This window comes from Adiantum capillus-veneris, chromosome 18 (assembly GCF_014529385.1).
Source record: "Adiantum capillus-veneris isolate H3 chromosome 18, ASM1452938v2, whole genome shotgun sequence".
Classification (NCBI taxonomy): Eukaryota; Viridiplantae; Streptophyta; class Polypodiopsida; order Polypodiales; family Pteridaceae; genus Adiantum; species Adiantum capillus-veneris.
The window spans coordinates 117,028,934-117,052,976 of record NC_140948.1 but is presented as its reverse complement, the minus strand read 5'-3'; the positions used below and the strand labels follow the sequence as shown (position 1 = coordinate 117,052,976).

Below are 24,043 nucleotides of genomic sequence, written 5' to 3'. Positions count from 1 at the left end.
CAAAGTACTTCTATTGAACAAAGTTTCTGGAAAAAAATCCCCAATTTTAAACGTTTCATAAAAAATGCATGTGCGTTTCATGCGTTTCGGCAAAGCGTTTCATAGGTTTCGGGGTTTCATCTGCATGAAACGCGTTTTTATGTCACACTGATACCGGACAATGACAAATGTGATGTAACTCTGTCTCTGGCTCTATATGAGACAATTGGCATATCCTGGCTTGTGCTGGTACTCTCCTAATCTGCCAGTCTCAATCTCTAGCTGATGTGATGATGTTCACATTTGACCAATAGCAAATTGTATCCCATAGGATAAATCAGTGTCCATATAGGCCGGTTAGATCACATATCCATCTTTTGTTAGTTGGAGAAGATGCTCTCTATAGAAAGCCATCTTCGTGCCCAACTCTTGTACTGGCTGTATCCATGTGCTTCTGGTATCTAGCTGAATCAAATCCTGACGTACAAGTCTAGTGATTTCTGTCCGTGTAAGAGAAAGGGAGGGTGCATCCAAGGAGTACTAGAATGGGGGCAGTCTATCCATGTTGAAGCCATGTGATTCAAACCATGATGTTATCTACCCATACCAGCTTGCTGTGTCCCCCTGTAGCGCTAGTTGTTGGGATGACTCAAGGGCTAGCTGAGCATATCTGTCTCCAAGAGGTCCCATAAATGATGTATGAAGGAAACTGATCTAGTAAGGGCCTCTACTATGAGAGGGGGGGGGCAGCTAGTCCGGCTCAAATAATCTCATGTGGCATCGAGGCCTTAGCCTGAATCAGCCGAGAGATCATAGAGACTAGAGGCCTCTCCGCAGATCTCCATCCATCAGTGCTACAAGATCTTCCATGGTGGTCTATTGAGAGTCTCCAAATCTGAGCCCATAAAGCATAGCTAAAGCCACTAGAGCGTCAAAAAGCCACAGCTTTGTTCGAGGTTCGTGAAAGTGAACCTGCAAACACATCTTCTCCAATCCTCCCAAAGCTACATTATCTCTCGTCAATCTAGTCTCTGTTGCTCTCCTCAAGGAAAACACCGGTCCACTGAAGACTACCCGAAGATACGTGTTTCATTTGTATACTCCATCGTCTCTTGGCCATATGTAAAAGTGGGTGCTGACCTCCTAGCCCACTGTGGTGTGGTGTTAAACACCATAACCTTGGTTTTCTCCAGGTTAATAGACAATCCACTATCGTCATCAAATGTGTACAAAACATCTAAATTACATTGCATTCCCTCCGGGGAGTTAGAAATCAACACGATATCATCAGCATATAACAATAGTGGGATCCGTGTCCTTGCCAACTGTGCTCCTCTATCACCATCCCTCTCAATGTAGTCAGCAATTTCATCCACATACATGCCAAATAGTGTAGGGGATAGCGGGCAACCCTGTTTCACCCCAATAGTGGAGTGAACCAAATGAGAAATCTCCTCTAGAGTGCGTACATGCCCCACTACTAACTTGTATAGAGCATTGATCCCCCAGATCAACTCTTTGGGTACCCCCATCTCGTGCAGTCTGCGCATCAATCTAGCTTTGGGCACTGTATCGAAAGCTTTGCGGAAGTCCACAAAGCAACAATAGAGCTGTCTCCCACGTGATCTCAATCCTCAATAATGGCTCCGAGTGTCAGAATATGATCAAGAGTAGAGAAACCTCTCCTAAAACCCGCCTGTCCTATTGCTCGTACACCCTCTCTCTCTGCACATCTACTCAACTGCTGCTCAAGGATGGATGCGTACAACCGTGCCAATGTGTGTCCAATCATGATAGTGCGATAGTTCCCAGGCTCCAAAGGGTCCCCTGACTTGAAGATAGGTACGATAGTGGACAAACTCCCAAGTATTAGGTAGGCCCTCGCACATGGCACGGTTGAACATCACTGCTAGAAGCTCAGCAAGCAAATCTTTCGCATGTATAAAATGCTCTGCTACGAGGCCATCGTGATAATATGCTCTCCTAGTCTTCTTCTTGTCAATGGATTTCTTTAGCATCTCGGCGGTAAAGAAAGTAGATGTGTGTGGGAATGGCTCTAGCGGATCTGGAAGAGGTGGTTGCCTTGAGACTGTGTAGAGAGATGATGCATATTGACTCCATACCTCCGTAGAAGTGATGACTGGTGGGAGAGAGTGCTCATGGAAGAGTTGCCATGCCTCGCCTGAATCGTGGCTCAAAAACAACTGATATAAATCCTGCTCTATTCAAGCCAGAAACGCCCTCTTCTTTCGTCATACAAAACACCGAGAAGCAATCCGTGACTGCCTGTGAGTAATGATTCCTAGAAGTACCTCCCTCTGAAGCTGGGCTCTAGTCTCTCTGCATTCCTTTGTCTTACAAGCTATTTTGGGGTATGCTCCCATAACGTCGTCGTTGCCCAGGCTCAGTGTGTGGGTATGCCTCTGCTGCTGCATCCTGTAGTGTCTGTCAATATATATGTGAGCTCCCCTAGAGGTCTCCCCGGATCCTGTGTACAAAAGCGTCTGTAGATGCCATCTATGTAGACGGAATCAGACTCCGAAGAAGTAATAGTGTATCGGGTATGTGTAGATGTCTGTGCTAGTCCAGCTGTGCTGAACCGGAATGCGACGGTAAACGTGAGGAGGGCATGATCTATTGCTATCCCAATAGGCCTGGCTAAGTACTTAACTTCCTTTGGAGGTCAAAGCTGACCTGTAGGACAAGTACATCATATGTGAGGGTAGTTGTCACAACTTGTTGATGTAGTACATTGATGTTGGAAAGGTGATGATGATGACGGGATGGAGCTCTTAGTCTATGGGTGTAAAACTGACTACTCGAGGAGTACATCATGATAATTTTTCTGATTTAATGCTTCTTTTAGTGCTAAGCTTCATAATGGCCGAGTTTGTGTAGCAGGGCTACAGTGTCACTTCACAGGACAGATAGTTGGACAGTTGGTTGCACTTGGTCTGGTTCACACTGGACGGACCCTCTGGTCTCGGGAGTGACACGTGGCAAGGTACCTATTGACGGTGGTCTAGTGGACCTCGTGGCCAGGTCACCACATGGCTGACATTTATGAGCCGTTGGTGGCTCTTTATGGTGATATATATGAGTAGTAGCGTTTGGTAGAATTATCTTGTATGTAGTCGTCTAGAGTGGGTCTTTACACAGAGCACGTCTTCACCATCCCGGCACATCTGAGCCTCGACACCCCCATTGTACATGTGAGTCCTGGGCTGGAGCTGAGTGTGCTGCCACGCCAGAGTCTGTATCAGTCTTTGAGATAGTCGAGTCATATGTTCTGGTCTACTGTTGTGTCTCTGCGAGCTCTGTTGACGTCTATTGTTCCTTCCTGTTCAGTCTGTTTGAGGGAGATTCAGTTTGTTGGAGTGAGATTGTCACGCACATTGCACTGAGGACTACCCACTGTAGAGAGCACGACACATTATCCGCGCTACAGGTGCTTTCATTTTGGCGATCACGGTGGGACTCAAAGGAAGTCTCACTCTTGTGGAGATAAAATCGTGAAGCTAATCGGTTGTTACCTGGCTCTGCACACTTGCTTACACTGTGTAGATAGTCTGCAAGTCTGGTCCTCTCTCGCCCTGGTCCGAGTCCTAGTCCTCGTCCCTGATCCTTGGTCTTTGGTCCTGGTCTAGTCCTTGCCCTGGTCCAACCCTCCTCGTCTTGCCAGCTAGGTGGTCTAGTCACTGGTCCTGGACCAGGTGGTCTAGTCACTATCCTCACTTGTTCTGTGTTAGACGTGTGGTGTTCACTCTTCACTGCATGATATATACAAGGCGGTTAGTTGAGCGTCAAAGCGCAATACTGAGCCCTCTGAAGCACTATAACAGAAGACGCCCTATGGTATCTAGTAGAAGTCCATTAACCTCATCAACCTTACCTCCACATACGACATCCCCCATTCCTTCATTCCCCATTCCTTCATCTGGTTCCACATCTTCCAGATCACCTTCTCCAGTAAAGCTCTCCTATTCTGCTACAGCAGGCTATTGAGCAACAGGCTCAACAAGGGGCCATGGAGGCGTTGGCTAGCGTATTGGCCAAGGTAAACATCAAGTTTCCCATCTTCAAAGGACTCTCCTCGAAAGATGCGGACGACCATGCACGGAGGTTCGTATCTCTCTCTAGAGGACGTGGTCTTAACAAGGAAGATGCTTATCTGGTACTTTTTCCATCCACCTTGGACGGCTTAGCAGACAAATGGTACAGCCAGTTTGCAGAGAATCATTTTGCAACTTGGGCAGACTTAAGACAACAGTTCTGTGCAGCTTTCAGGCCGGGCGACTACCAAGAGAAAGTGTTGGATGAGTTGGCCAACATGGTGCTCCAGCCAGAGGAGACTTTTGCGGAGCTTATGTCCAAAACCAAGTCTCTAGTTGCCAAGCTTCCCCAGCAACCCGGTGAATTCATGGTTAAGAAGTGGGTGGAGAAGGCGCTTCCAAAAACCTCTCAGCAAAAACTCTGGGAGAGCCTCCGACCTGATGCCACTCTAGAGGAATTCATCGCAGCTGCTACTAGAATAGAGGGGGCTAGGAAGCTGTTCAACAACTCTCCTCACATAGATACTCCCTCTGTGTTCTCGGAAGGTAGTCCTGCTGATCCTTTGACTTCCTTGCGCAGGGAACTCGAAGCCCTCAAACTACAACGCACCCTCCAAGAAGAGAAATCAATGTCTGAGACAAGAGAAACCATCGCACCTTGAGGCTTTGGATCAAATCAAGAGAGAACTAGAAGAGCTTCGGTCTCAGCAGGAGACTAAAGCTATGGTATGGTGCAGCTCTTGTCGCTCTCCTGGACATCCTCCACAGGACTGTCCCCTTCGGGTTTACTGCCACTTCTGTGAAAAATCTGGACATGAGGACAAGGACTGTTACTACCTCAAGGGATTGCGACAAATACAGCAAAGTCTTGGTCCTACTCTTCAACAAGGGCCAGCACCTGCATCCAATATGGTTTCGCCTTGTGGCCATCCACACCATATGCCACCTTTGCTGACAGCCCCTCCTATGCAAGGTATGCCAAGTACTTTTCCGTCTCAGAGCTTTTATCATACCCTTGCTCCCTCATCACCTCAAAGCTTCTATGCCTCCACCTCCAACTCACTGCACCAGGAGCAAGGACCACCTCGCCTTTCGACTCGCCCTTTGAATCGGCCCATTTTATGCTACAGATGCGGGGAATATGGGCATTACCAAAGCAAATGCCCCGTGCCAGAAGGGTCCCCTCCTTGTCGTCATTGCCCTGAAACGAAGGATCACTACAGTAAGGATTGCCCTAAACTTCGTGCATCCACGGCTTCGAACTCAAGTCAAAGCCAGAACGAGTTTGCCTTTCCCAAGCTCAACTTGATAGCAGTGAGCACTGTTTCTCAGCCGCCCCCTTCTACCCACGTGGTTACCCCTCAAAGTAAGCCGCCGTAGTTGGCAGAGGAGCCATCGAGCGTCCTCACCTGTCACAGGAACCGAATAATAGAGATCGACAGCAAAAGATAGAGAAAGAGATCTTTGTATTGATGAATCTTTGTAGAGTTTTGATACAACAGAGCAATTGAATATGGGCGCACTTCCCGTTGTACGGAGCTCGAACCTCCCGACCACCCCCGAGCTTCAGTTCGCTTGCATGCAGCACTCGCACTCGCACTCGCACTCGCACTCGCAAAAGAAGAGATTGGTGAATGATTCCCAAACGCACCACCCGTCGTGCTTTTATCCTTCTTTTCCTCGAAAAGCCTGCACGATTTTTGCACCAAGTATACCTGCGAGAATAATATAAGAACGTGATCACTAAGCGATCCGTAAAGGTTAGATTTTTATCATGACACTTTGCACAGATCCGGTTTCACAAACTGATTTCTTCATAATCTCAATTGCAATACTCTACCATGAAGAAACAATCCACTTCTTGGTTGATAGCAGGGAGAGCTGTATGATGTTGTATGTCTGTCTGTCCCTGTGTATACTACACTGCTGCTGCCTTCTGTTTGTTTTCATCATAACTTCTACAAACGAACTCAGAACAGAGCAATCCACGTACTCAAAACGACGGGAATAGGTCTGGTCTACAAGGCAACGCGGACAGAATTGCGAAAAACGTCTCTATTTGGCTAAAAACGCAACTTTTAGGTCGCGACTCATAAAACCTCTATTTTTGGGTCTCCACTACTTTTATAACTTATTTTAAGCCTGCCCATGCATTTTAAGCTAAAACACATAAATATAAAACATTGATATTAATAAAAATCTCAATTTTACTGTTCATAGACAGACTATCTGTTATTCATTAATCTTTATCAAATCCGTCTTTAGTGTATTATTTAAAAAAAAGAATATATGTTCTCTCTTAATATCTCAACTCATTCGTATAAGCTCTATTTAATAGACTATTCAACAATCTTTCAAATCGTGCTAACGAAAGATATGCCCTGCTACATTCTTTTCAACTTTAAGAACTTCAAAGACTAGTCCTATTACATTCTCCCCTTATCAAAATTAACTCTGTCCTCAGAGTTGGTCTAAAGAGAGGAAAATTCTCTTTGCAAAACACTAAGATCAACCCATGATGCATCCTCTACTGGATAGTTCTGCCACTTAACCAAAACTTCCACAATGTCTCTATTTCTCAAATGTTTAAAACGCCTATCTAGTACTAAGTCTGGTTCTACTGTCAATGTTCCGTCATCTTTCAACTTAGAGTTGTCCTGTAAAACATGGTGCACGTTAGGAACATACTTTTTTAATAAACTCACATGAAATACAAGATGCACTTTGACATGAGAAGGCAATTCCAATTTGTAAGCTAATTAACCAATGCGCTTAAAAATTTTAAATGGCCCAGCAAATCGTGGAGACAATCGCTTATCCTTTCCAAGAATCAAATGAGACTTTTCGAGAATAACCTTTAAGAAAACCATATCCCCAGTTTCATACTCCACAACCCGATGTTTCTTGTCATAATACAATTTATGTCTCTTTTGGGCTTCTCTAATATTCCCCCTGATTTTGGTCAACTCGTTATCCATTTTCTCAAGCATCTCACGTGACAGTTCTACCTTATTCCTCGAGCTAAGAAAACTTATAGGTGTGGGACAGTTATAGCCATACATTGCTTCAAACGGGGTCATCCTAATAGATGAATGATATGAACTGTTGTATGCAAATTCAACCAAAGACAAATATTCATTCCAATTAGATTGGTTTTCATTGACATACATTCGTAACATATCTTCTAAAATACGATTCACTCTCTCCGTTTCCCCATCGGTTTGAGGATGAAAAGCAGTAGACATGCGTAACTGGGTACCTATAGAGTCAAAAGTCGCTCTCCAGAAATGTGAAGTGAACTTAGAATCTCTGTCAGACACTATGCTCTTGGGCATGCCATGCAAACGAAATATCTCTTTCACAAACAAGCGTGCAATGGTCAAAGCAGTATCAGTTATTTTCACGAGAAAGAAGTTAGCCTGTTTTGTGAGTCTATCTACCACCAGAAAGATCGAATCATACCCTCCACGAGTAGTAGGAAGTCTAATGATAAAGTCCATGGATATACACTCCCACTTCTGTAAAGGAATGTCTAAAGATTGAAGGTCACCAGGCATCCTCTTATGCTCAATCTTAACTTGTTGACATTGAAAGCACTCACACACATAATTCTTAACATCCAATTTCATACGCGGCCAAAAGAATAAGGTTTTAATCTTTTCATATGTCTTATTTAATCCAGGATGACCAAAAAAAAGGTGAATTATGACACTCATGTAGAATTTGACTCTTAAAAGAAGAATTTGCAGGAATACACAAGCGGTCATAACAATACAGATTTCCCTTATACAAGTGATATCTGTTTTCATACATCTCACCAATATTCTCACGCAAGAATTTCAAAATAAGCATATAAAAGGAATCATTTTCAACTTCAGTATGTATTTCATCAATCAAATTGGATCGCACAACAGTCAACAAATTACACATGGACCTACGACTTAATGCATCTGCAACTTTATTTTCTTTTTCACACAAATACTTCAAATCAAAGTCATACTCAGCCAGCAATTCAATCCATCTTCTTTGTTTGTTATTTAACAATGGCTGAGTGAAAATATACTTTAAGTTTTGATGATCAGTACGCAATTCAAATTTTACACCAAGCAAGAGATGACGCCAATGCTTCAATGCATGAACAACAGCAAGCAATTCTAGATCATGTGTTGCATAGTTCAATTCATGTCGTCTTAATTTCCTAAACTCATATGCAACCACTCTTCCTTCTTGTGTCAAAACACAACCTAATTGTTCACCACTAGCATCACAGGACACAACAAATGGTTTGCCCATCTCAAGAACTTTTAAAACAAAATTTTTCGCTATTTTAGCCTTCAAGGTCTCAAAAGTAGTCTCATAGCTAGAAGTCCACACAAAACCCTTGTCTTTCTTGGTCAATTCGGTCAAAGGACTTGCTATCTTAGAGAAATCTTTAATGTGTGCTCTCTCATATTGTGCTAGACCCATAAACCTTCTTACATCTCTTACTAACATAGTCTTAACTTTATCAAGATCAATGTGAATCCCCTCTTTAGAAATCACTCTTCCCAAATACACAATCTGATCCTTTGCAAAAGAATACTTACTTGCTTTGGCATACAATTTATGTTCACGCAAAACCTCAAATGTTTTCTTTAAGTGCAATGCATGATCTTCTTCATTCGTAGAATACACAAAATATTATCCAAGAATACCAGAATGAAGTCCTCAAGATACGGGTGAAAAAAATTATTCATTAAGCACATGAAAGTTGTTGGTGCATTAGTCAAACCAAAAGCAAGAACTCTAAATTCATAATGTCCATAACGTGTACGAAAAGAAATCTTTGGAATGTCCTCGACCTTGATACGGATTTGATGGTAGCCAGAACGAAGGTCAACCTTTGAAAATATTGTGGCACCACTCAAATGACTAAGCAGTTCATCTATGTGAGGAAGAGGATATTTGTTTTTAATGGTCTTTTTGTTTAATCCCCTATAGTCGATGCATAACCTATATGTACCATCCTTTTTCTTTTGGAATAACACAGGACTACCCCAAGGAGATACACTAGGTTTAATGAAACCCTTTTTCAAAAGATCATCAAGTTGTATCTTGAGCTCTTTAAGCTCATCAATATTGAAGCTGTATGGAGCTCTGGAATAAGGTGTCGCTCCTGGATATAGATCTATGGCATGGTCTATTGCTCTAGGTGGAGGTATACCAGGAAGATCGTCCGGAACACATCCTTAACTTCATGTAAGAGATCCTCTATAAATTCTGGATTTGTCTCTTTATGTTTATCCCCAGATTCTCTTTAATCTCATTAGCAAACACAAGCAACGTCTCACACTCTTATCTAAGTCACCTTATCAATTCCATTGCCAAAACTAGATTTAGAATCTCTTTCTTTCCACAAAGAGTGTGACTTATCATCATCAAATGATTAAAGATATATTTTTCTTTCTTAACAATCAATCAAAACATGATTTTCAATGATCTAATTGATACCAATGATAACATCATGCATATCAATGTTTATGTTATAGAAATCATCTTTATGATTTCGACTCTTCAAAGAAAAAAAAACAAATTTTCTACTAGCTCTTTCGTGAAACTATTATTACCACTAGTTAAGTCCACAAGTCTTTTAACTTCTCGATTTAATTTCAAGTTTAATTTCTCAATCAATTTAGACGATAAGAAGCAATGAATACTATCCAAATCAATTAAGAAATTCAAATTTTAATCTCAACTTCTACGCATAAATTCGATCTCACAGAAGCTTTCAAAGGACGTATCAAAGACATAAAACATCACAAAGAAGGGGTAGATGAGTTACCTTTATCGTACGCATCGCCAAAAGTCTCCAATTGAGCCATCTTGGTACGTATTGTCTTATCGGTCACCTTGCTCGAGCATTCGAAAGTCTCGTGGTTGTGTTCTCGATATTGAAAGTATAATCCAAATCTTTGAGTTCTTCAATCCACGCTTCTAAATCTTCGCATATCTTTCTTATGCCATCAAACTCTTTAAGCTTAGCCTTCGTTAAGAATGATTTGGTTGTCGCTTCTCCCATATCGTCATCGTTTCTTTTGGCGGTACCCCAGCGCCGCCACGATGATTATTGTTTCCAGGTGGATTAGCATGGTTTTTACCTTCATGTTGGCCATCAAGGTCTACATAGATATCAAGCTCTCGTGTTGCTTTGCCCCGCAGAGCCTCAGCACGCTCCCGATTTGCAATTTTCAGATCTTCTCATAGTCGCCGAATCAGGTCTTCTTGCTTCTTCATCCTCCTCTCGTATCCTTCCATGTCCAGAATCAACCGCTTGCTCTGATACCAATTGTCACAGGAACCGAATAATAGAGATCGACAGCAAAAGATAGAGAAAGAGATCTTTGTATTGATGAATCTTTGTAGAGTTTTGATACAACAGAGGAGCAATTGAATATGGGTGCACTCCGTTGTACGGAGCTCGAACCTCCTGACCACCCCCGAGCTCCAGTTCGCTTGCATGCAGCGTCTCACTCGCACTCGCACTCGTACTCGCAGAAGAAGAGATCGGTGAATGATTCCCAAACGCACCACCCGTCGTGCTTTTATCCTTCTTTTCCTCGAAAAGCCTGCACGATTTTTGCACCAAGTATACCTGCGAGAATAATATAAGAATGTGATCGCTAAGCGATCCGTAAAGGTTAGATTTTTATCATGACACTTTGCACAGATCCGGTTTCACAAACTGATTTCTTCATAATCTCAATTGCAATACTCTACCATGAAGAAACAATCCACTTCTTGGTTGATAGCAGGGAGAGCTGTATGATGTTGTATGTCTGTCTGTCCCAGTGTATACTACACTGCTACTGCCTTCTGTTTGTTTTCATCATAACTTCTACAAACGAACTCAGAACAGAGCAATCCAGGTACTCAAAACGACGGGAATAGGTCTGGTCTACAAGGCAACGCGGACAGAATTGCGAAAAACGTCTCTGTTTGGCTAAAAACGCAACTTTTAGGTTGCGACTCATAAAGCCTCTATTTTTGGGTCTCCACTACTTTTATAGCTTATTTTAAGCCTACCCATGTATTTTAAGCTAAAGCACATAAATATAAAACATTGATATTAATAAAAATCTCAATTTTACTGTTCATAGACAGACTATCTGTTATTCATTAATCTTTATCAAATCCGTCTTTAGTGTATTATTTAAAAAAAAGAATATATGTTCTCTCTTAATATCTCAACTCATTCGTATAAGCTCTATTTAATAGACTATTCAACAATCTTTCAAATCGTGCTAACGAAAGATATGCCCTGCTACATTCTTTTCAACTTTAAGAACTTCAAAGACTAGTCCTATTACATCACCCGAGCTCTCGGTCTTAGCATTCCATCAAGTTCAACTCCCCCACATATTCTCACACCAGTGGATACCCTGCCTGCAGCTGTAAACAAGCCATCCCCCAGTGCCATGAAGGAATCCAAATCTATGCTCTCAGATATTGATGAAGCTTTCTTGGAAGCAGTTTCCGATCTACAGAAGATCAAGGTACCAGAGGAACAACAGGTAGAAAAAGAGAAGCTTACAGCAGAGATTGTCTTGAAGAACACTTTCCAAAAAGTGTCCCTCTATGACATGCTGTGGCTAGATGCAAGTTTTAGAAGTGACACCCTTGCTGTTATTCAATCACTTTATCCTGGAGCAGGTCCTAGTGGCGGGCACCTCCCAGTGCGACCATCAGAGTCCTATATGATATCCAATCCCGCTGCTCCACTCACTGATTATAGAAGCCCTCGCCTGACAGTGTCCGTTTTAGGTCGGCAATTCTCAGGAGTGATAGTGGATGTTGGATCTGGCATCAACTTGATGCCCGAGTTCACTATGTTAGCTCTAGGTCTACAGCCTACTCGCTCTGCTCCCTTCACAGTTACATTGGCCGACCAACGGACAGTCTACCCAGTGGGCATAGTGGACATGTGCCTCTGCAGGTACAAGACTTTACTTTTAACTTGGATTTTGTTGTGGTTCGCCTTTCCTAGGTTGAGGGCGGATTTCCTTTGCTCATTGGAAGACCATGGCTGCGACACACTAAAGCACTTCATGATTGGGGAAACGACGCAATGTGGATACATACTTCTGGCTCCCTGATGCAACCCATCCTCTTAGAAGGAGGTATGGATCCAGTGGTGCAGCAAGTTCCTTTGTCAATGGAAACCAACCCTGAACAAGAACAACCTACTACACCTGAAGGGTGGGACGAAGATCTGTTGGAATGGTTGCAGGCTACCAAATCTATACCTTGTTATGGAGTCTCTATTCACTCTTTGCCTGAAGGTACACCCTCTTCAAATGGTTTCACAGTAACTAAACCTAATGGGCCACCTAAGCCTATGAAGATTCATAGAAGCGGGAAGAAATTACCGCTACAAGAGTTCACCTCTCTTCAAACATCAGTGGTGTCTGCTTCTATGACCAGAACAAAGCTCTCCTCTGGGTCTGGCGAACTCCCTTCACAGAGCCCGGCCTGCTTGAAGAATTCCCTCCTCTTGATAGTTGTCTTGCTCATGGTACATCCTCTTGCTCTCCATCGACTACCGCGCTCTGTAGCAAATCAACTTTCAGCTCTTGCTCTCCATCAACTGCCGCGCTGTGTAGCCTATCAATTTTCAATTAGTCCTACACTTTTTCCCCTCGCTTTCGCCCTAGTCCCTCCCTCTCACCCTCTCGCCCCTACCCACCCCCTCACTCCCCCTCGCCCCTACCCACCCCCTCGCTTCCTCTCGACCCTACCCTCCCTTGCCCAACCCCTCAGCTCCCCCTCGCCCCTACCCACCCCCTCTCGCCCTCCCCCTCTCACACCTATCCCCTCGCCCCTCGCCCCTAGCCCTAACCCTCGCCTTCCCTAGCCCCTCGTCCATCCCCTTTCCCTCGCCCCTAGCCCTAACCCTGCCCTTCTCCCTCGCCCTCGCCCTTGCCTGCCCTTGTCCCCTATTCCCTCGCCCCTCGCCCCATGCCCCTAGCCCCTCGCCCCTAGTCCCTCGCCCCTCGGCCCTAGCCCCTAGTCCCTAGCCGCTCGCCCCTAGCCCATAGTCCCTAGTCCCTTGCCCCTAGCCCCTAGTCCCTAGTCCCTAGTCCCTCGCCCCTAGCCCTAACCCTACCCTTCCCCTCGCCCTCGCCCTTGCCTCCCCTTGTCCCCTATTCCATCGCCTCTCGCCCCTACCCTCTCTTGCCCTCGCCCCTACCCACCCCCTCTCTTACCCTCTCGCCCCTACCCTCCTACCCACCCCCTCTCGCCCCTACCTAGCCCCCCCTCGCCCCTACCCACCCCCTCCCTTCCACTTACCCCTATCTAGCCGTCCCCTCCCCTCTCAGTCTCAGCTAGTTTTTACCCCCCACCCCTCAAGTTCCCCCCCCCCCGCATGATCAATTGGCTCCCAAGATTTCACTCGGCTGCCATCCTGTTGCTGTGAGGGCTTTTTCGTTCTGCCATTATGATGGAGCTTAACCCTATTTGTAGTGTTACTCGGGCTTATGGTCATAGCTCTTTTCGAGAAGAGTGTTGTTGCAAAAAGTGTGGCAAGGTTAATCTGCAACCAGGTCATTTTCCTATCACTATGGTTAGGGAAGATAAAGATGCGCTGGAATCAAACTGAGCTTATCTCTTTGCTGTAGAGCCTCATCTTTTGCCAATTGGGATTCTTAGGCTATGCAATCATACATATTGGGTTCTTGCCTAGTTAGAGGCAAGCAGTGTAGTGTTTTTAACTCCACTTTTGAGGTATGCATGGTCATGGGCCTAATACCTACTTCAAGAAAGATCTACGGATGTAGTACCTAGTGGTTTTCCTTCACAGTTTTTTCAGTATTCCTCTCATCGAGACGGTGAGCGGTCTTGTGGCGGGCAACCTGTAACAGACTTGGACACTCCAAGTCAAGAATCAACCGCGACAGCACCAAATAACCACTTCAAAACAATTCACAGATCACAATAGATTTGCACTGGCCCGGCGGAGTTCCGTGCCTAGAGATATTGGCCCCAAAGACTGGCGCCCCTTTCGGTATTTCTTTTTTATATTAATCAATCATCAAAGTACAAGAGAGCGGTTAGGGTTTCACTCTCAGACTCTGCGTCCAGATGCTCTGAGAAGTGAGGCTCTCACCACTAATTTAAAGGTTACAAGGGATGCCTAAAAGCAGAGCCCCAAAAGCTTCAAAGCAAAAGCAGATTCTCTCTCTCTCTCTCAATGAGAGTCAGTAAAAAAGCAAGTTCTCTTTTTCTCTTTCTTTCTCCCAAATCGAAGCAAAAAGCTGAGATTTGCGTCGCTCAAAATTTCCCTTTTTTTTTATAATAATATTCCGCCTCCGCGATTTCCGGAAATTAGGGTTTTTGGCAGAAATTAGGGTTTGCAGGAATTTTAGGGTTTCTGGCAGAAATTAGGGTTTCTGCTATCCGCCACGTCATCACTTTGTGACACAACCTGTAGCAGGGCTACAGTGTCACTTCATAGGACAGACAGTTGGACAATTGGTTACACTTGGTCTGGTTCACACTGGACGGACCCTCTGGTCTCGGGAGTGACGTGGTAGGGTACCTACCGACGGTGGTCTAGTGGACCTCGTGGCTGACATTTATGAAGGTCACCACATGGCTGACATTTATGAGCCGTTGGTGGCTCTTTATGGTGATATATATGAGTAGTAGCGTTTGGTAGGATTATCTTGTACGTAGTCATCTAGAGTGGGTCTTTACTCAGAGCACGTCTTCACCATCCCGGCACATCTGAGCCTCGACACCCCCATTGTACCTGCGAGTCTTGGGCTAGAGCTGAGTGTGCTGCCACGCCAGAGTCTGTATCAGTCTTGGAGATAGTCGAGTCATATGTTCTGGTCTGCTGTTGTGTCTTTGCGAGCTCTGTTGACGTCTATTGTTCCTTCCTGTTCAGTCTGTTTGAGGGAGATTCAGTCTGTTTGAGTGAGATTGTCACGCACATTGCACCGAGGACTACCCACTGTAGAGAGCACGACACATTATCCGCGCTACAGTCTGCCCTTATCTCTGGAGTCATGACAGAAACTCAGTATGCTGAACTTTGTGTTGATGTATGCTCATGTGTGTGTGCGTGCGTGTGGTGTGTGTTGTGTTTGGGAGCATATGTTAGTACCTAGTCCTACACCCACTATTGGGCACTAATGACGTTAGTGGGGATGTCGTGGTATTTAGTCAATACTATGCATTATGGAGCTGATGGTTATATTGTCTTGTGGGTGACTACCAGGGGTCTATTCCTTGCACTTTCCTCCAAAGGTGAATCTGGGCTTATCGTGGATTCATCTATGTGAATGTGTATGTGTGTGTGTGTGTGCGCGCTTGCGTGAGTGGGTTTGGGTGTGTGTGTGTGGGGGGGATTTGGGTGTGTGGTAAATCCTTTTGCCACTCGTCTGGCGCGCGACTATTCTGCACAACATCTACCTTGTGGAGGCCCTTCACAGCGCGCCGGTGGTTGAAGTTTGATTTCGCCTGCACGTGGTCCTTCTGTCGTTTTGTGTGAGAGAGAGAGAGGTGTGAGTGTGTGTGTATATTTGCAGGTGTTGTAAAAATCGTTAGGTTTTTAATTTGATTAAAGTTTTCAAGCAAGCAAGTTTTTGTACAGCCAGCCTGTGTGTTTGTTTGTGTCAATAGCAATCGAATATCAAAAACCCTAAAAAAGAGTGTTTGTGTGTGTGAGCTTCACATGGATTCGATTGATCAGTGTATATACAAGCGCCGGAAAGCCATGGAATCTTCGGATTGGATGCTTTAAGCCTTATCAAAGAATTTTTGCATGAGGACTTCGAGGATGCACGTGAAGTCTGGGGAGGATCCGCTCCCGTCATGGAAGTGCACATCCCTATATAGGAGCTTCTGGATCTTGTTGCTCAATATGCACTTAATGCGGTGACTCTTTTTTTCCCGGGTAGAATGCCCACGGCTCAGGATGTAGGCCAATGGGTTGATTTCCTACTCAAATAGCAAGCAGTCCGAGGGGTTTACTTTGGCGCGCGAGGGTTCTATGAAGTCTTGCTGGTCGACATGGATGCTCGGGATGCTCTGCTTGAAAGTCTCCTCTTCTTTTCAATACGCAGATGACTCATGTATTGCCTTGGGCTCTCACCAAGGACTATCAGAGTCTCATTCGTCACAAGTGTCCCGTCTGGGTTGAGGTGGTCGACTTTCCTTGCACTTGGTGTCACTTTCTTCCAGCTGGGCAAAGTCGTTTGCCCTCCTAAGCTAGACGCAAATACAAACCGTTTTTGTATTCTGTGGGACACAGATATCCCCACACCAGCGGGGGTATTTCGCTCGATTTTGGGGATGCAGTGGTTGGAACTTGGAAAGCGTCCATTTAAGCTTAAATAGGGCAAGTTTGCAAATTCTTGCTTCCGCTGTGGCAAATTTGGTCATATATAGTCCGAATGTCCGGAACCAAATCTGCAGCCACCTCCTTCAGCTGTCCCTACTCTTCAACCTCGCTCACCTCCGAAGTCTTCTATTGAGGTTCAAACCAAAGGTGCTTCAACCTCCTCCCTTACAGCTGGGGCGAATAAAGGCAAACGGAAACAATTACAATTGTCTGCACTTTCTCCTTCTCCAAATATTAAAGACAAAGGAAAAGAACAGGTTTCGACCTCTCAAACTTGGATAGTGCCCAAGAAACCCGCTAAAGTTGCTACAACCCGTATTCCGGCATCTTCTCGTAATTATGTGTCCCCTTTGAAGAATGTTGCTCAGAAAAAACTCCCTTGTAATGACAACACTTCTTTGGATGAAGCTTGGGAGAAGGTGGTTCGCTCTTACAAGGAAGTTGTTACAAGAGAAGCCTCTTCATCGCAAGGTGCCTTTATTTTCAATCATCCGGGTCCAGGTCTTGACCCACCTCCTCAGGTACCTACAGTTGGGGAGGATGTGTCGATGGGCACTGGTACTTGAGTTTTCTCCCCTTTCCCGTTTCCTCGCCCACTCTATATACCATATAGAATGCATAGTTCTTTGAATTGCATCTCCTATAATGTGCGTGGGTTACACAATCACGACGAGTGATGGCTTACCTGACAGTATGTACTATATGTAAAGGGGGCATTGTGGTTCCTCAAGAGCATAACCAGCATCAATTTGCAGGACAAACTTCTTACTTTGCGGGCTACTGGATAGCTTATGCAGGATCAACTGGCTATTTTGGAGTGCTTATACTTGTTCGACATGAACTCTTCTCGACCTTGGTTTTCAATGACCCGGCTGGGAGATGGATGGTCATCCAATGTATTGTTGATGGGGAAGTTTTCGAATTTGGAGGATTATATGCATACACAGCTTTTGCAGACAGGGCACGGTTGTGGAGTGCTATCTCCTCTTATTGTTGGGGTTCCAAAGCCTTTCTTTGCGGGGATTTTAATAATGCACCAAACCTTGGGGATAATACTACTGGCCATTCTCACATGCTTCATATGGAATGGCAATCATGGGACCAATTTATGTCGACATGTAATGGGCTTGATTTCTGGCCCTTTTTACATGCGACTGATCCATGATTCACTTTTCAGCTTAATGCTCAATTTGTGTGTCGCGCTCGGCTGGATCGCTGGTATCTCTTTCACATGCAACAGTATGATGACTTTGTATGCGAGGTGAGGATTGATTATGCTATGTGTCTCTCAGATCACTTTCCCGTATGCTTGAAACTTCGTTTTGGCTCTTTTGATGTCAAACCGCCTACCCAAGAAGAGACTTTTGCATGTCAATAATGCTTATCTCAAGCATGAGCCTTTTCGCGCTATGATTGTGGATATCATCCCGCCTTTGATCTCCCAAATGTATGTTGATATGGACATAGCCTGGTTGTGCTTTGTTATGCGTGTTCAATGTGTTATCCAGGATTATGGAAGGGATTAAGGGAACATGTTAATCAGGCAATGGATGCTTGTAGCAGATTAATGCACTTGGCTAATCATTCTTCTCTTATTGCCACTCAAATGACTGAGTTGCTTACGGCACAATGATGAGAGGAAATTGGCCAAATGGTAGACTCGAGCTCGTCAACAGGCTTTTGCAGATAAAGGATGTGCTTCTGAACAATTCTTCCAACATTTGCATCACTCCATGCAGTCCCAAGCTATACGGGGAGTTAAATTATCGTCAGGGTAGTGGGACCTCCACTTTCCGAGAGCTAGCACTAGCCCTACACTCATTATGGCAAGATTTTTGAGGCCCCTTCTTCTCCCACGAGAGAAGCTCACCAAGCGCGTCACATTTTTCTATCGCATGTTACTCCCATTCTTTCGATGTGGCAAGCTCAAGACTTGGAAGCTGTTTTCATTGAGTCGGAATTGTATGCTAGCTTGCTTGATTTGGGTCGATGGAGAGCTCTTGCTTGGGATTGTCTCTTTGTGGGATTTTTCTTGTCTCTCTGGGATTTTTTGAAGTTGCCTCTGTTGTTCATGATGAATATAGCTTGGGAACAGCAGTAATTGCCCTCCTCTTGGAAAGAAGGTTTGCTCAAGCTAATACCTAAGCATGCATTGTGTGAAGAATTCTCTCATTGGCGGCCTATTACGCTCATGCCTGTGGTATATAAATTAATGGCAAAAATGCTTGCTAACCGACTTAAGTGCTTTCTGTATGAAGGCTTGCATCAATCTCAGTACGGCTTCATTCCACGACGTCAAATTACTGATAACCTCGCGAATTTCATCATTGGAATGGAATATGCAAAATATACATATACTCGACAGGGTGTCTTGGTCATGCAGGTCGACATTGAAAAGGCATTTTGATACTGTTCTTTGGGATTATATTGCAGATACCATGCAACACTTGGGCTTTGGGCCTAGGCTATCACGTGTCGTGCTTTTCTTGTATGCATAGAGCACTTCTGCAGGCTTGCTGGATGGGTCTGTCATAGAATCTTGGCCTTTGGGACGGTCGGTAAGGCAAGGCTGCCCTCTGAGTACTTTGCTTTATGCGATCGCTACATACCCCTTGTTTATGTATTTGGATTCCTTGACTTTCACTGGTAGGCTGCATGGCCTGACTTTACCTTTTGGACGGTAGTTTGCTGGTCAGGCTTATGCGGATGACTCTTTGTTCATGCCTCGCAATAACTATGATGAGTGTGTGCGTGTGTGTATCATGCTATGCATATAACTAGCTAGCTCCATTCGATACCAAATGGGGGGTGTAACATGGCATGCATGGGTGGGTATCTGGTGAGAAGCCCACAATGAGTAGTGGCAAGATCCGAGAAAGCTTGCTGCACCTCCCTCTTAGCAATGGATAAGTGAGCTACAAAGAGGCCTAGGAGTTGGGTTAAGTACTCCTCCCAAGTGAATTTGTGTGACCTAACTTAATAAGAATACATCAAATAGTCCCCAAAGAGTTGGTCTAATGGTAAGGCTTTGGCCTCTCAACCTACGGGTTGTGGGTTCAAATCCCCTGCTGGGTCACACTCGAGAGGGACACCTTGTGCTCACCCGGTGTTTATGTTGCTAGGGATCTTGCCCTTGGACACTCGGAGCAATGCTAGCTAATGGAGCTTGAAAGACCTTAGGGTTAGCTTCATTAAAGACCTTCAAAGGTAAGCGTTAAAAGTCCTTAGACCCAGGACCTTAGGCAAGCTAGGGCTGAGCTTGAGGTGGGAACCTGGCCCAACCTTGAGGTGCTTGCCGTGCTTGCTGACTAAGGTGCTTGAGGTGCTTGTCATGTTTTATGACTAAGGTGCTTGAGGGGCTTCATGACTAAGGTGCTCAAGGGGTGAGGTGTTCCAAAGTCAACATGATCCCTACAAGAAGGGGGGCGATCCCTAAAGCTAGGGGCATGAGAGAGAACACATGCACACTCACTCAAGGCAAGCCCAAGGGCTAAGAGGCAACAAGGACACATGTCAAGCACCTACACATGTTGCCCCCATGTAGTGCCTAAAGCCTATTGGTTGACCTCTAAAGGGGTCCTCCTCCTCTTGGGGTGGGTCATCCGAAGAGGAGGTTCCTAGTTGGTTGCTACGAGTTCTTTCCGTTGTTCCAGCATGTGGTCCATCAATTAGGTGGCCATGGTGATGCGTACACGTGGCTCTTGCCCGATGGTACGCGGCCCTTGCCCGACCATGTAACATGGCTAATATTTGGAAGGGATAAGCACCTCCCCATGTGGGCCCTATGGTGTGTTGGAAAAAAAGAAAAGAATACATCAAATAGGTTAAATGCCCAAATAATGACCATGTCTAATCAATGGGCCATGCATAACTTCAAAAGGCCCTTTCATGGTCCTTGTTTTACATGTTTTAGGAGAAAAGAACAAACAACAGATTACTTAAGGTGATAGAGATCTCTACCACCCTTCAAGTAATCCTTTATTTGTTTTCTTTTGTGAACTATAAGCAGATACGTCTAGAAGGGAGCTTTATGAAGTCCTGAATAAACAGCTAAGAGGGCATGAGAGCCATAACATAAGTTTTAACATTTTCTAGGTAGTAACATATCTGTTTGGTTTTTTTGGGAAAAAAATTAAGTAGGTTAAGATTTTTAACTCAGTGAATTCTCGCGTATGTGAAACAGCAAGGTCCAGATGGTGGATAAACTGTTAATGGGCGTTCACATTGCAGCAGCAGCAGAAGCAATGGCTTTAGGTGCATCTGCTGGATTGAACACGTGGGACCTTTATGAGATAATAATCAATGCCGCTGGCAGTTCACGGTGAGATTAATCCTGGTTTTTTCTCATGTTTTCTTGATAGATTCCATGTTAAGACTATTGCCAGTTCCAAATCAAAATCTCTCTAGTGTATTGACAGTCACACAAACAATTTACATTTTACTTGTTTGTTTCTTCTTCTCAAGATCCTCAGTGTTTGGCCTCCTAGGGTGGCATGTCTACTCTGGACTCTGCAATTAATTCCTACTAGTCAATATGGAAGAAGATTAAGTAATTTTTAGGAATCTGGAGTGTGTTTTTAGCTAAACTTCGAAGTCTATGGGAAATGTTTCTGCAATAATTTGTAGTGTGTGAGAGGCTTCCCTCTTTCTTGTTGCTTCTAGTAGAGTCTTCTTCGATTAGCTCCATACACAGCCAATAATTTATTTTCAACAATCAAGGGTGTCTGTTCAACATATCCCATTGATTATTTGATGTTGAAAAGGTGACATCCTTCAACATGCTCTCATAAGTCATAGAGTCCTACATATGAAAGCCACCGCTGCAGCTCAATGATGTGCCTCTTCAAGCTTATGTCATCTCTCTGAGTCATTAGTATTTCAATGATTTTTTAGACAAGAAAAGAAGAGGATACGGCTTATAGTGTGGGGGATGTATTGGAAGATTTTGTATCTGAAGGCCTGTGTTCCCCCATTGTGCTGATTTGGCTTGGAAAATATAGTAGGTTCCAAATGTCCTCGTCATGATATTTGTGCTAGGGAATTCAGGGAGGGTCTCTGGAATGAGCTAGTGCATTTTTTCTTTAGAAATGGCACCTTTTCACCAGTGTGAGTGAACAATAGAGCCAATTTATTCTGTTTTTAGAAATTGTATCTTTTCACCAGTGAGTCACAGGGTAAATTCAGACTCAGGGTGTCCCCCTCTCACATTTCTACTCCCAACACAGTAAACCTAAACTGTTCAAGGAGTCCTTTGCACTGATAGTAAGTGTTTGCATTTCACTTGCAGTGCCAAAATCTTCTGTGTGGTTTATTAGATTAGTATACTTATACTAGGGGGGTGACAAGGCTCACACTAAATATATGCATGGCTAAATCGAAAGCCAGCTAGAACTTGCCTGTGCACTGTTGTCAATGATCATATTTGTAATAAACTCTATATGTCAAAGGTAGTGCCTGGTCAAGCCCTTGGTTGGAAATCAAGCAGTTGTTTCTTCAGATTATAAAGTGTATTAACAAGAAAAATCTTGCAAATTCAGCTATGTCTTTTGCTTTTGTTTGTCTGTTGTTTTTTTTCTCTATTTTACTGAACATCCATGAGAATGTGTTAAGTAAACGGTTACCATTCATTTCATTCATAAGACTACACACTATAAACTTCCTAATGAGAATTCCAATTGCTGTGTTATCAAGTGCCTTTGAGACGAGAGTTCCTCAAATGTTGTCGAATGGTGATTCCCTTGGATTGGAGATGACTACAATTGATCATGTGACAAACGACATGGTATAGCATATTCACTTATCCCATTTTGATTACCATGTTTTGCCAATAATGAGAACTACAAACCTCGAGATGTATAATAGTGGTTTTTTGAGACATCTATGTTTGGAAAACTGTAAAATGAAAACAGTTTTCTATCATGTAGTCAAGGGAATTAGAAGATAGTATGTGGTTGTGTGGGGAACATTAAATAAGTCCAAGCAGTAAAAGCTAACCTTAGCGAGGAATAAGCATTCCTGTAGGGATTTAGATTCTGACCATTGTAGGTCCATTCAACATTCCTTCACAGTTAGGTCCTTGACAATTGGCTTGCAAGCTCTTTGGAAGTTATCAGTGTTATCTGGGCCATTGAGTATTCACTGTACATGGTAAAAAATAGGGGCTTCATTAATATCGGAATTTGTGTCAAATTTAAGTTTAGTGATCTCCTGCCATCATACTTTGACCTGAACTACTTGTGCTAATTCTGCATTTGATTTGTTGCTATTTAGCTCATCAAATTGTGCATCCTAGGGTCTGGCAATTAGATTCCTAGCCAGCCCAACAATTAGAGCTGTATATGGTAAGCCATAGCGGTGAAGAGAATGTGTTTGAAAAGTGTGGAAAGACTTGAAACACATGAACGGAAAGGCTATCTGATAGTGAGTTATCTTATAGATGGGCTCCAAGGGAAAAGAGCATCCAAGTTTTCATTTACTTCAAGAAAGCATACATTACCTCATCAGCTGAAACATTGCTGTCAATGGATTTAAGACCTTACTCTTAAAGCATAGTGTTAATATTGACAACCTGTCAGATCCTTCCATGCAATGGTTCTCAAGTGGCTGAAGGCCAGGGGTGCACAAGACTGAACACAGTTTCTTCTGTGTTGCAGATTGTCGGGGAGCTAGCCAGTCAGATTGTTTGTGTATATTTGTTTACAAAGAGTGACCGTCTTCTTTCAGAATAGCAATGAGCCCTTTTTCTAACCTTTGATGAACCATGGTTCCTCATTTGTTTCTAATTAAAGTGTGTTGTAACAGAACTCTATTCTTGAAGAAGCACGAATGCTTTTATTCCCTTTGCCACTTGCTGCAATAGCACATCAGTATTTTCACATGGGTATGTAAGCCTGCTGAAAAGCATGCATGCTTGCTACACACTATGCACTGTTTAAGTTATACCTTAGACCATATAAGGAAAATCGTGTGAGTTAATTGATCACCCTATTTGGAATGATGCAGGCTCCTCATGTGGTTATGGGACCCTGGCTGATGCAACAGTTGTGAAGGTATTTCTCAATATCTAGCAATCTTACTTATATCACTGATGAGGTACTTGACCCATAAGAAGGGATGGTGGCAGATTCTTTTAGCATGGTGCATATGATAATTGGTCTTTAGTTTTTTTCTATCACTAATGAGGTACTTGACTCGTCAGAAGGGATGTGTCAAATTTATCTTGCATATTTTAATAACTCGGAAACCATACAGAAAGGGGGTTCAAATCAAGAAACTTTTAATAAAGTGAAGCATTAACCGGTGTTCTACAAGGATTGATTTTGCCCATAGATGCTAGCTGAAAAATGCACTCTGCCCACAAAAGAGCCGACCACAATAGATTGAATCCATTGAGCTACATCCTAAGCTGATGGCATACAGCTGGGAACAACAATTTTGAAGGTATATATAATATTATGATTCCCTTTAGTAAGAACTTCTTAAGCAGGGACATGATAGACGGAAGCCTTATTATTTTAAAATTAAATGCAGGGGGAGTATCGGAGCATTTCTTCCCTCTTTCCACAAATCGTCATACAACGCATCAAAAACAAACTGATTGTCCAAGGAGATTGATGTATATAGTGCA

At 43.8% G+C, this 24,043-nt stretch overlaps 1 protein-coding gene across 4 annotated transcripts in view; it reads left to right on the top strand.

Moving 5' to 3' along the window:
• The window catches only part of LOC147436264 (ketose-bisphosphate aldolase class-II family protein), a 221,722-nt gene that overhangs the window by 7,082 nt on the left and 190,597 nt on the right, over positions 1 to 24,043 (top strand). For all 4 annotated transcript variants that reach the window (XM_086489196.1, XM_086489194.1, XM_086489193.1 and 1 more), the window contains exons 8-11: positions 20,600 to 20,737; positions 22,108 to 22,198; positions 23,218 to 23,296; positions 23,419 to 23,465. In XM_086489196.1, the coding sequence (XP_086345322.1) occupies positions 20,600 to 20,737; positions 22,108 to 22,198; positions 23,218 to 23,296; positions 23,419 to 23,465 (355 nt within the window). The remainder of the gene's footprint in view (positions 1 to 20,599; positions 20,738 to 22,107; positions 22,199 to 23,217; positions 23,297 to 23,418; positions 23,466 to 24,043) is intronic.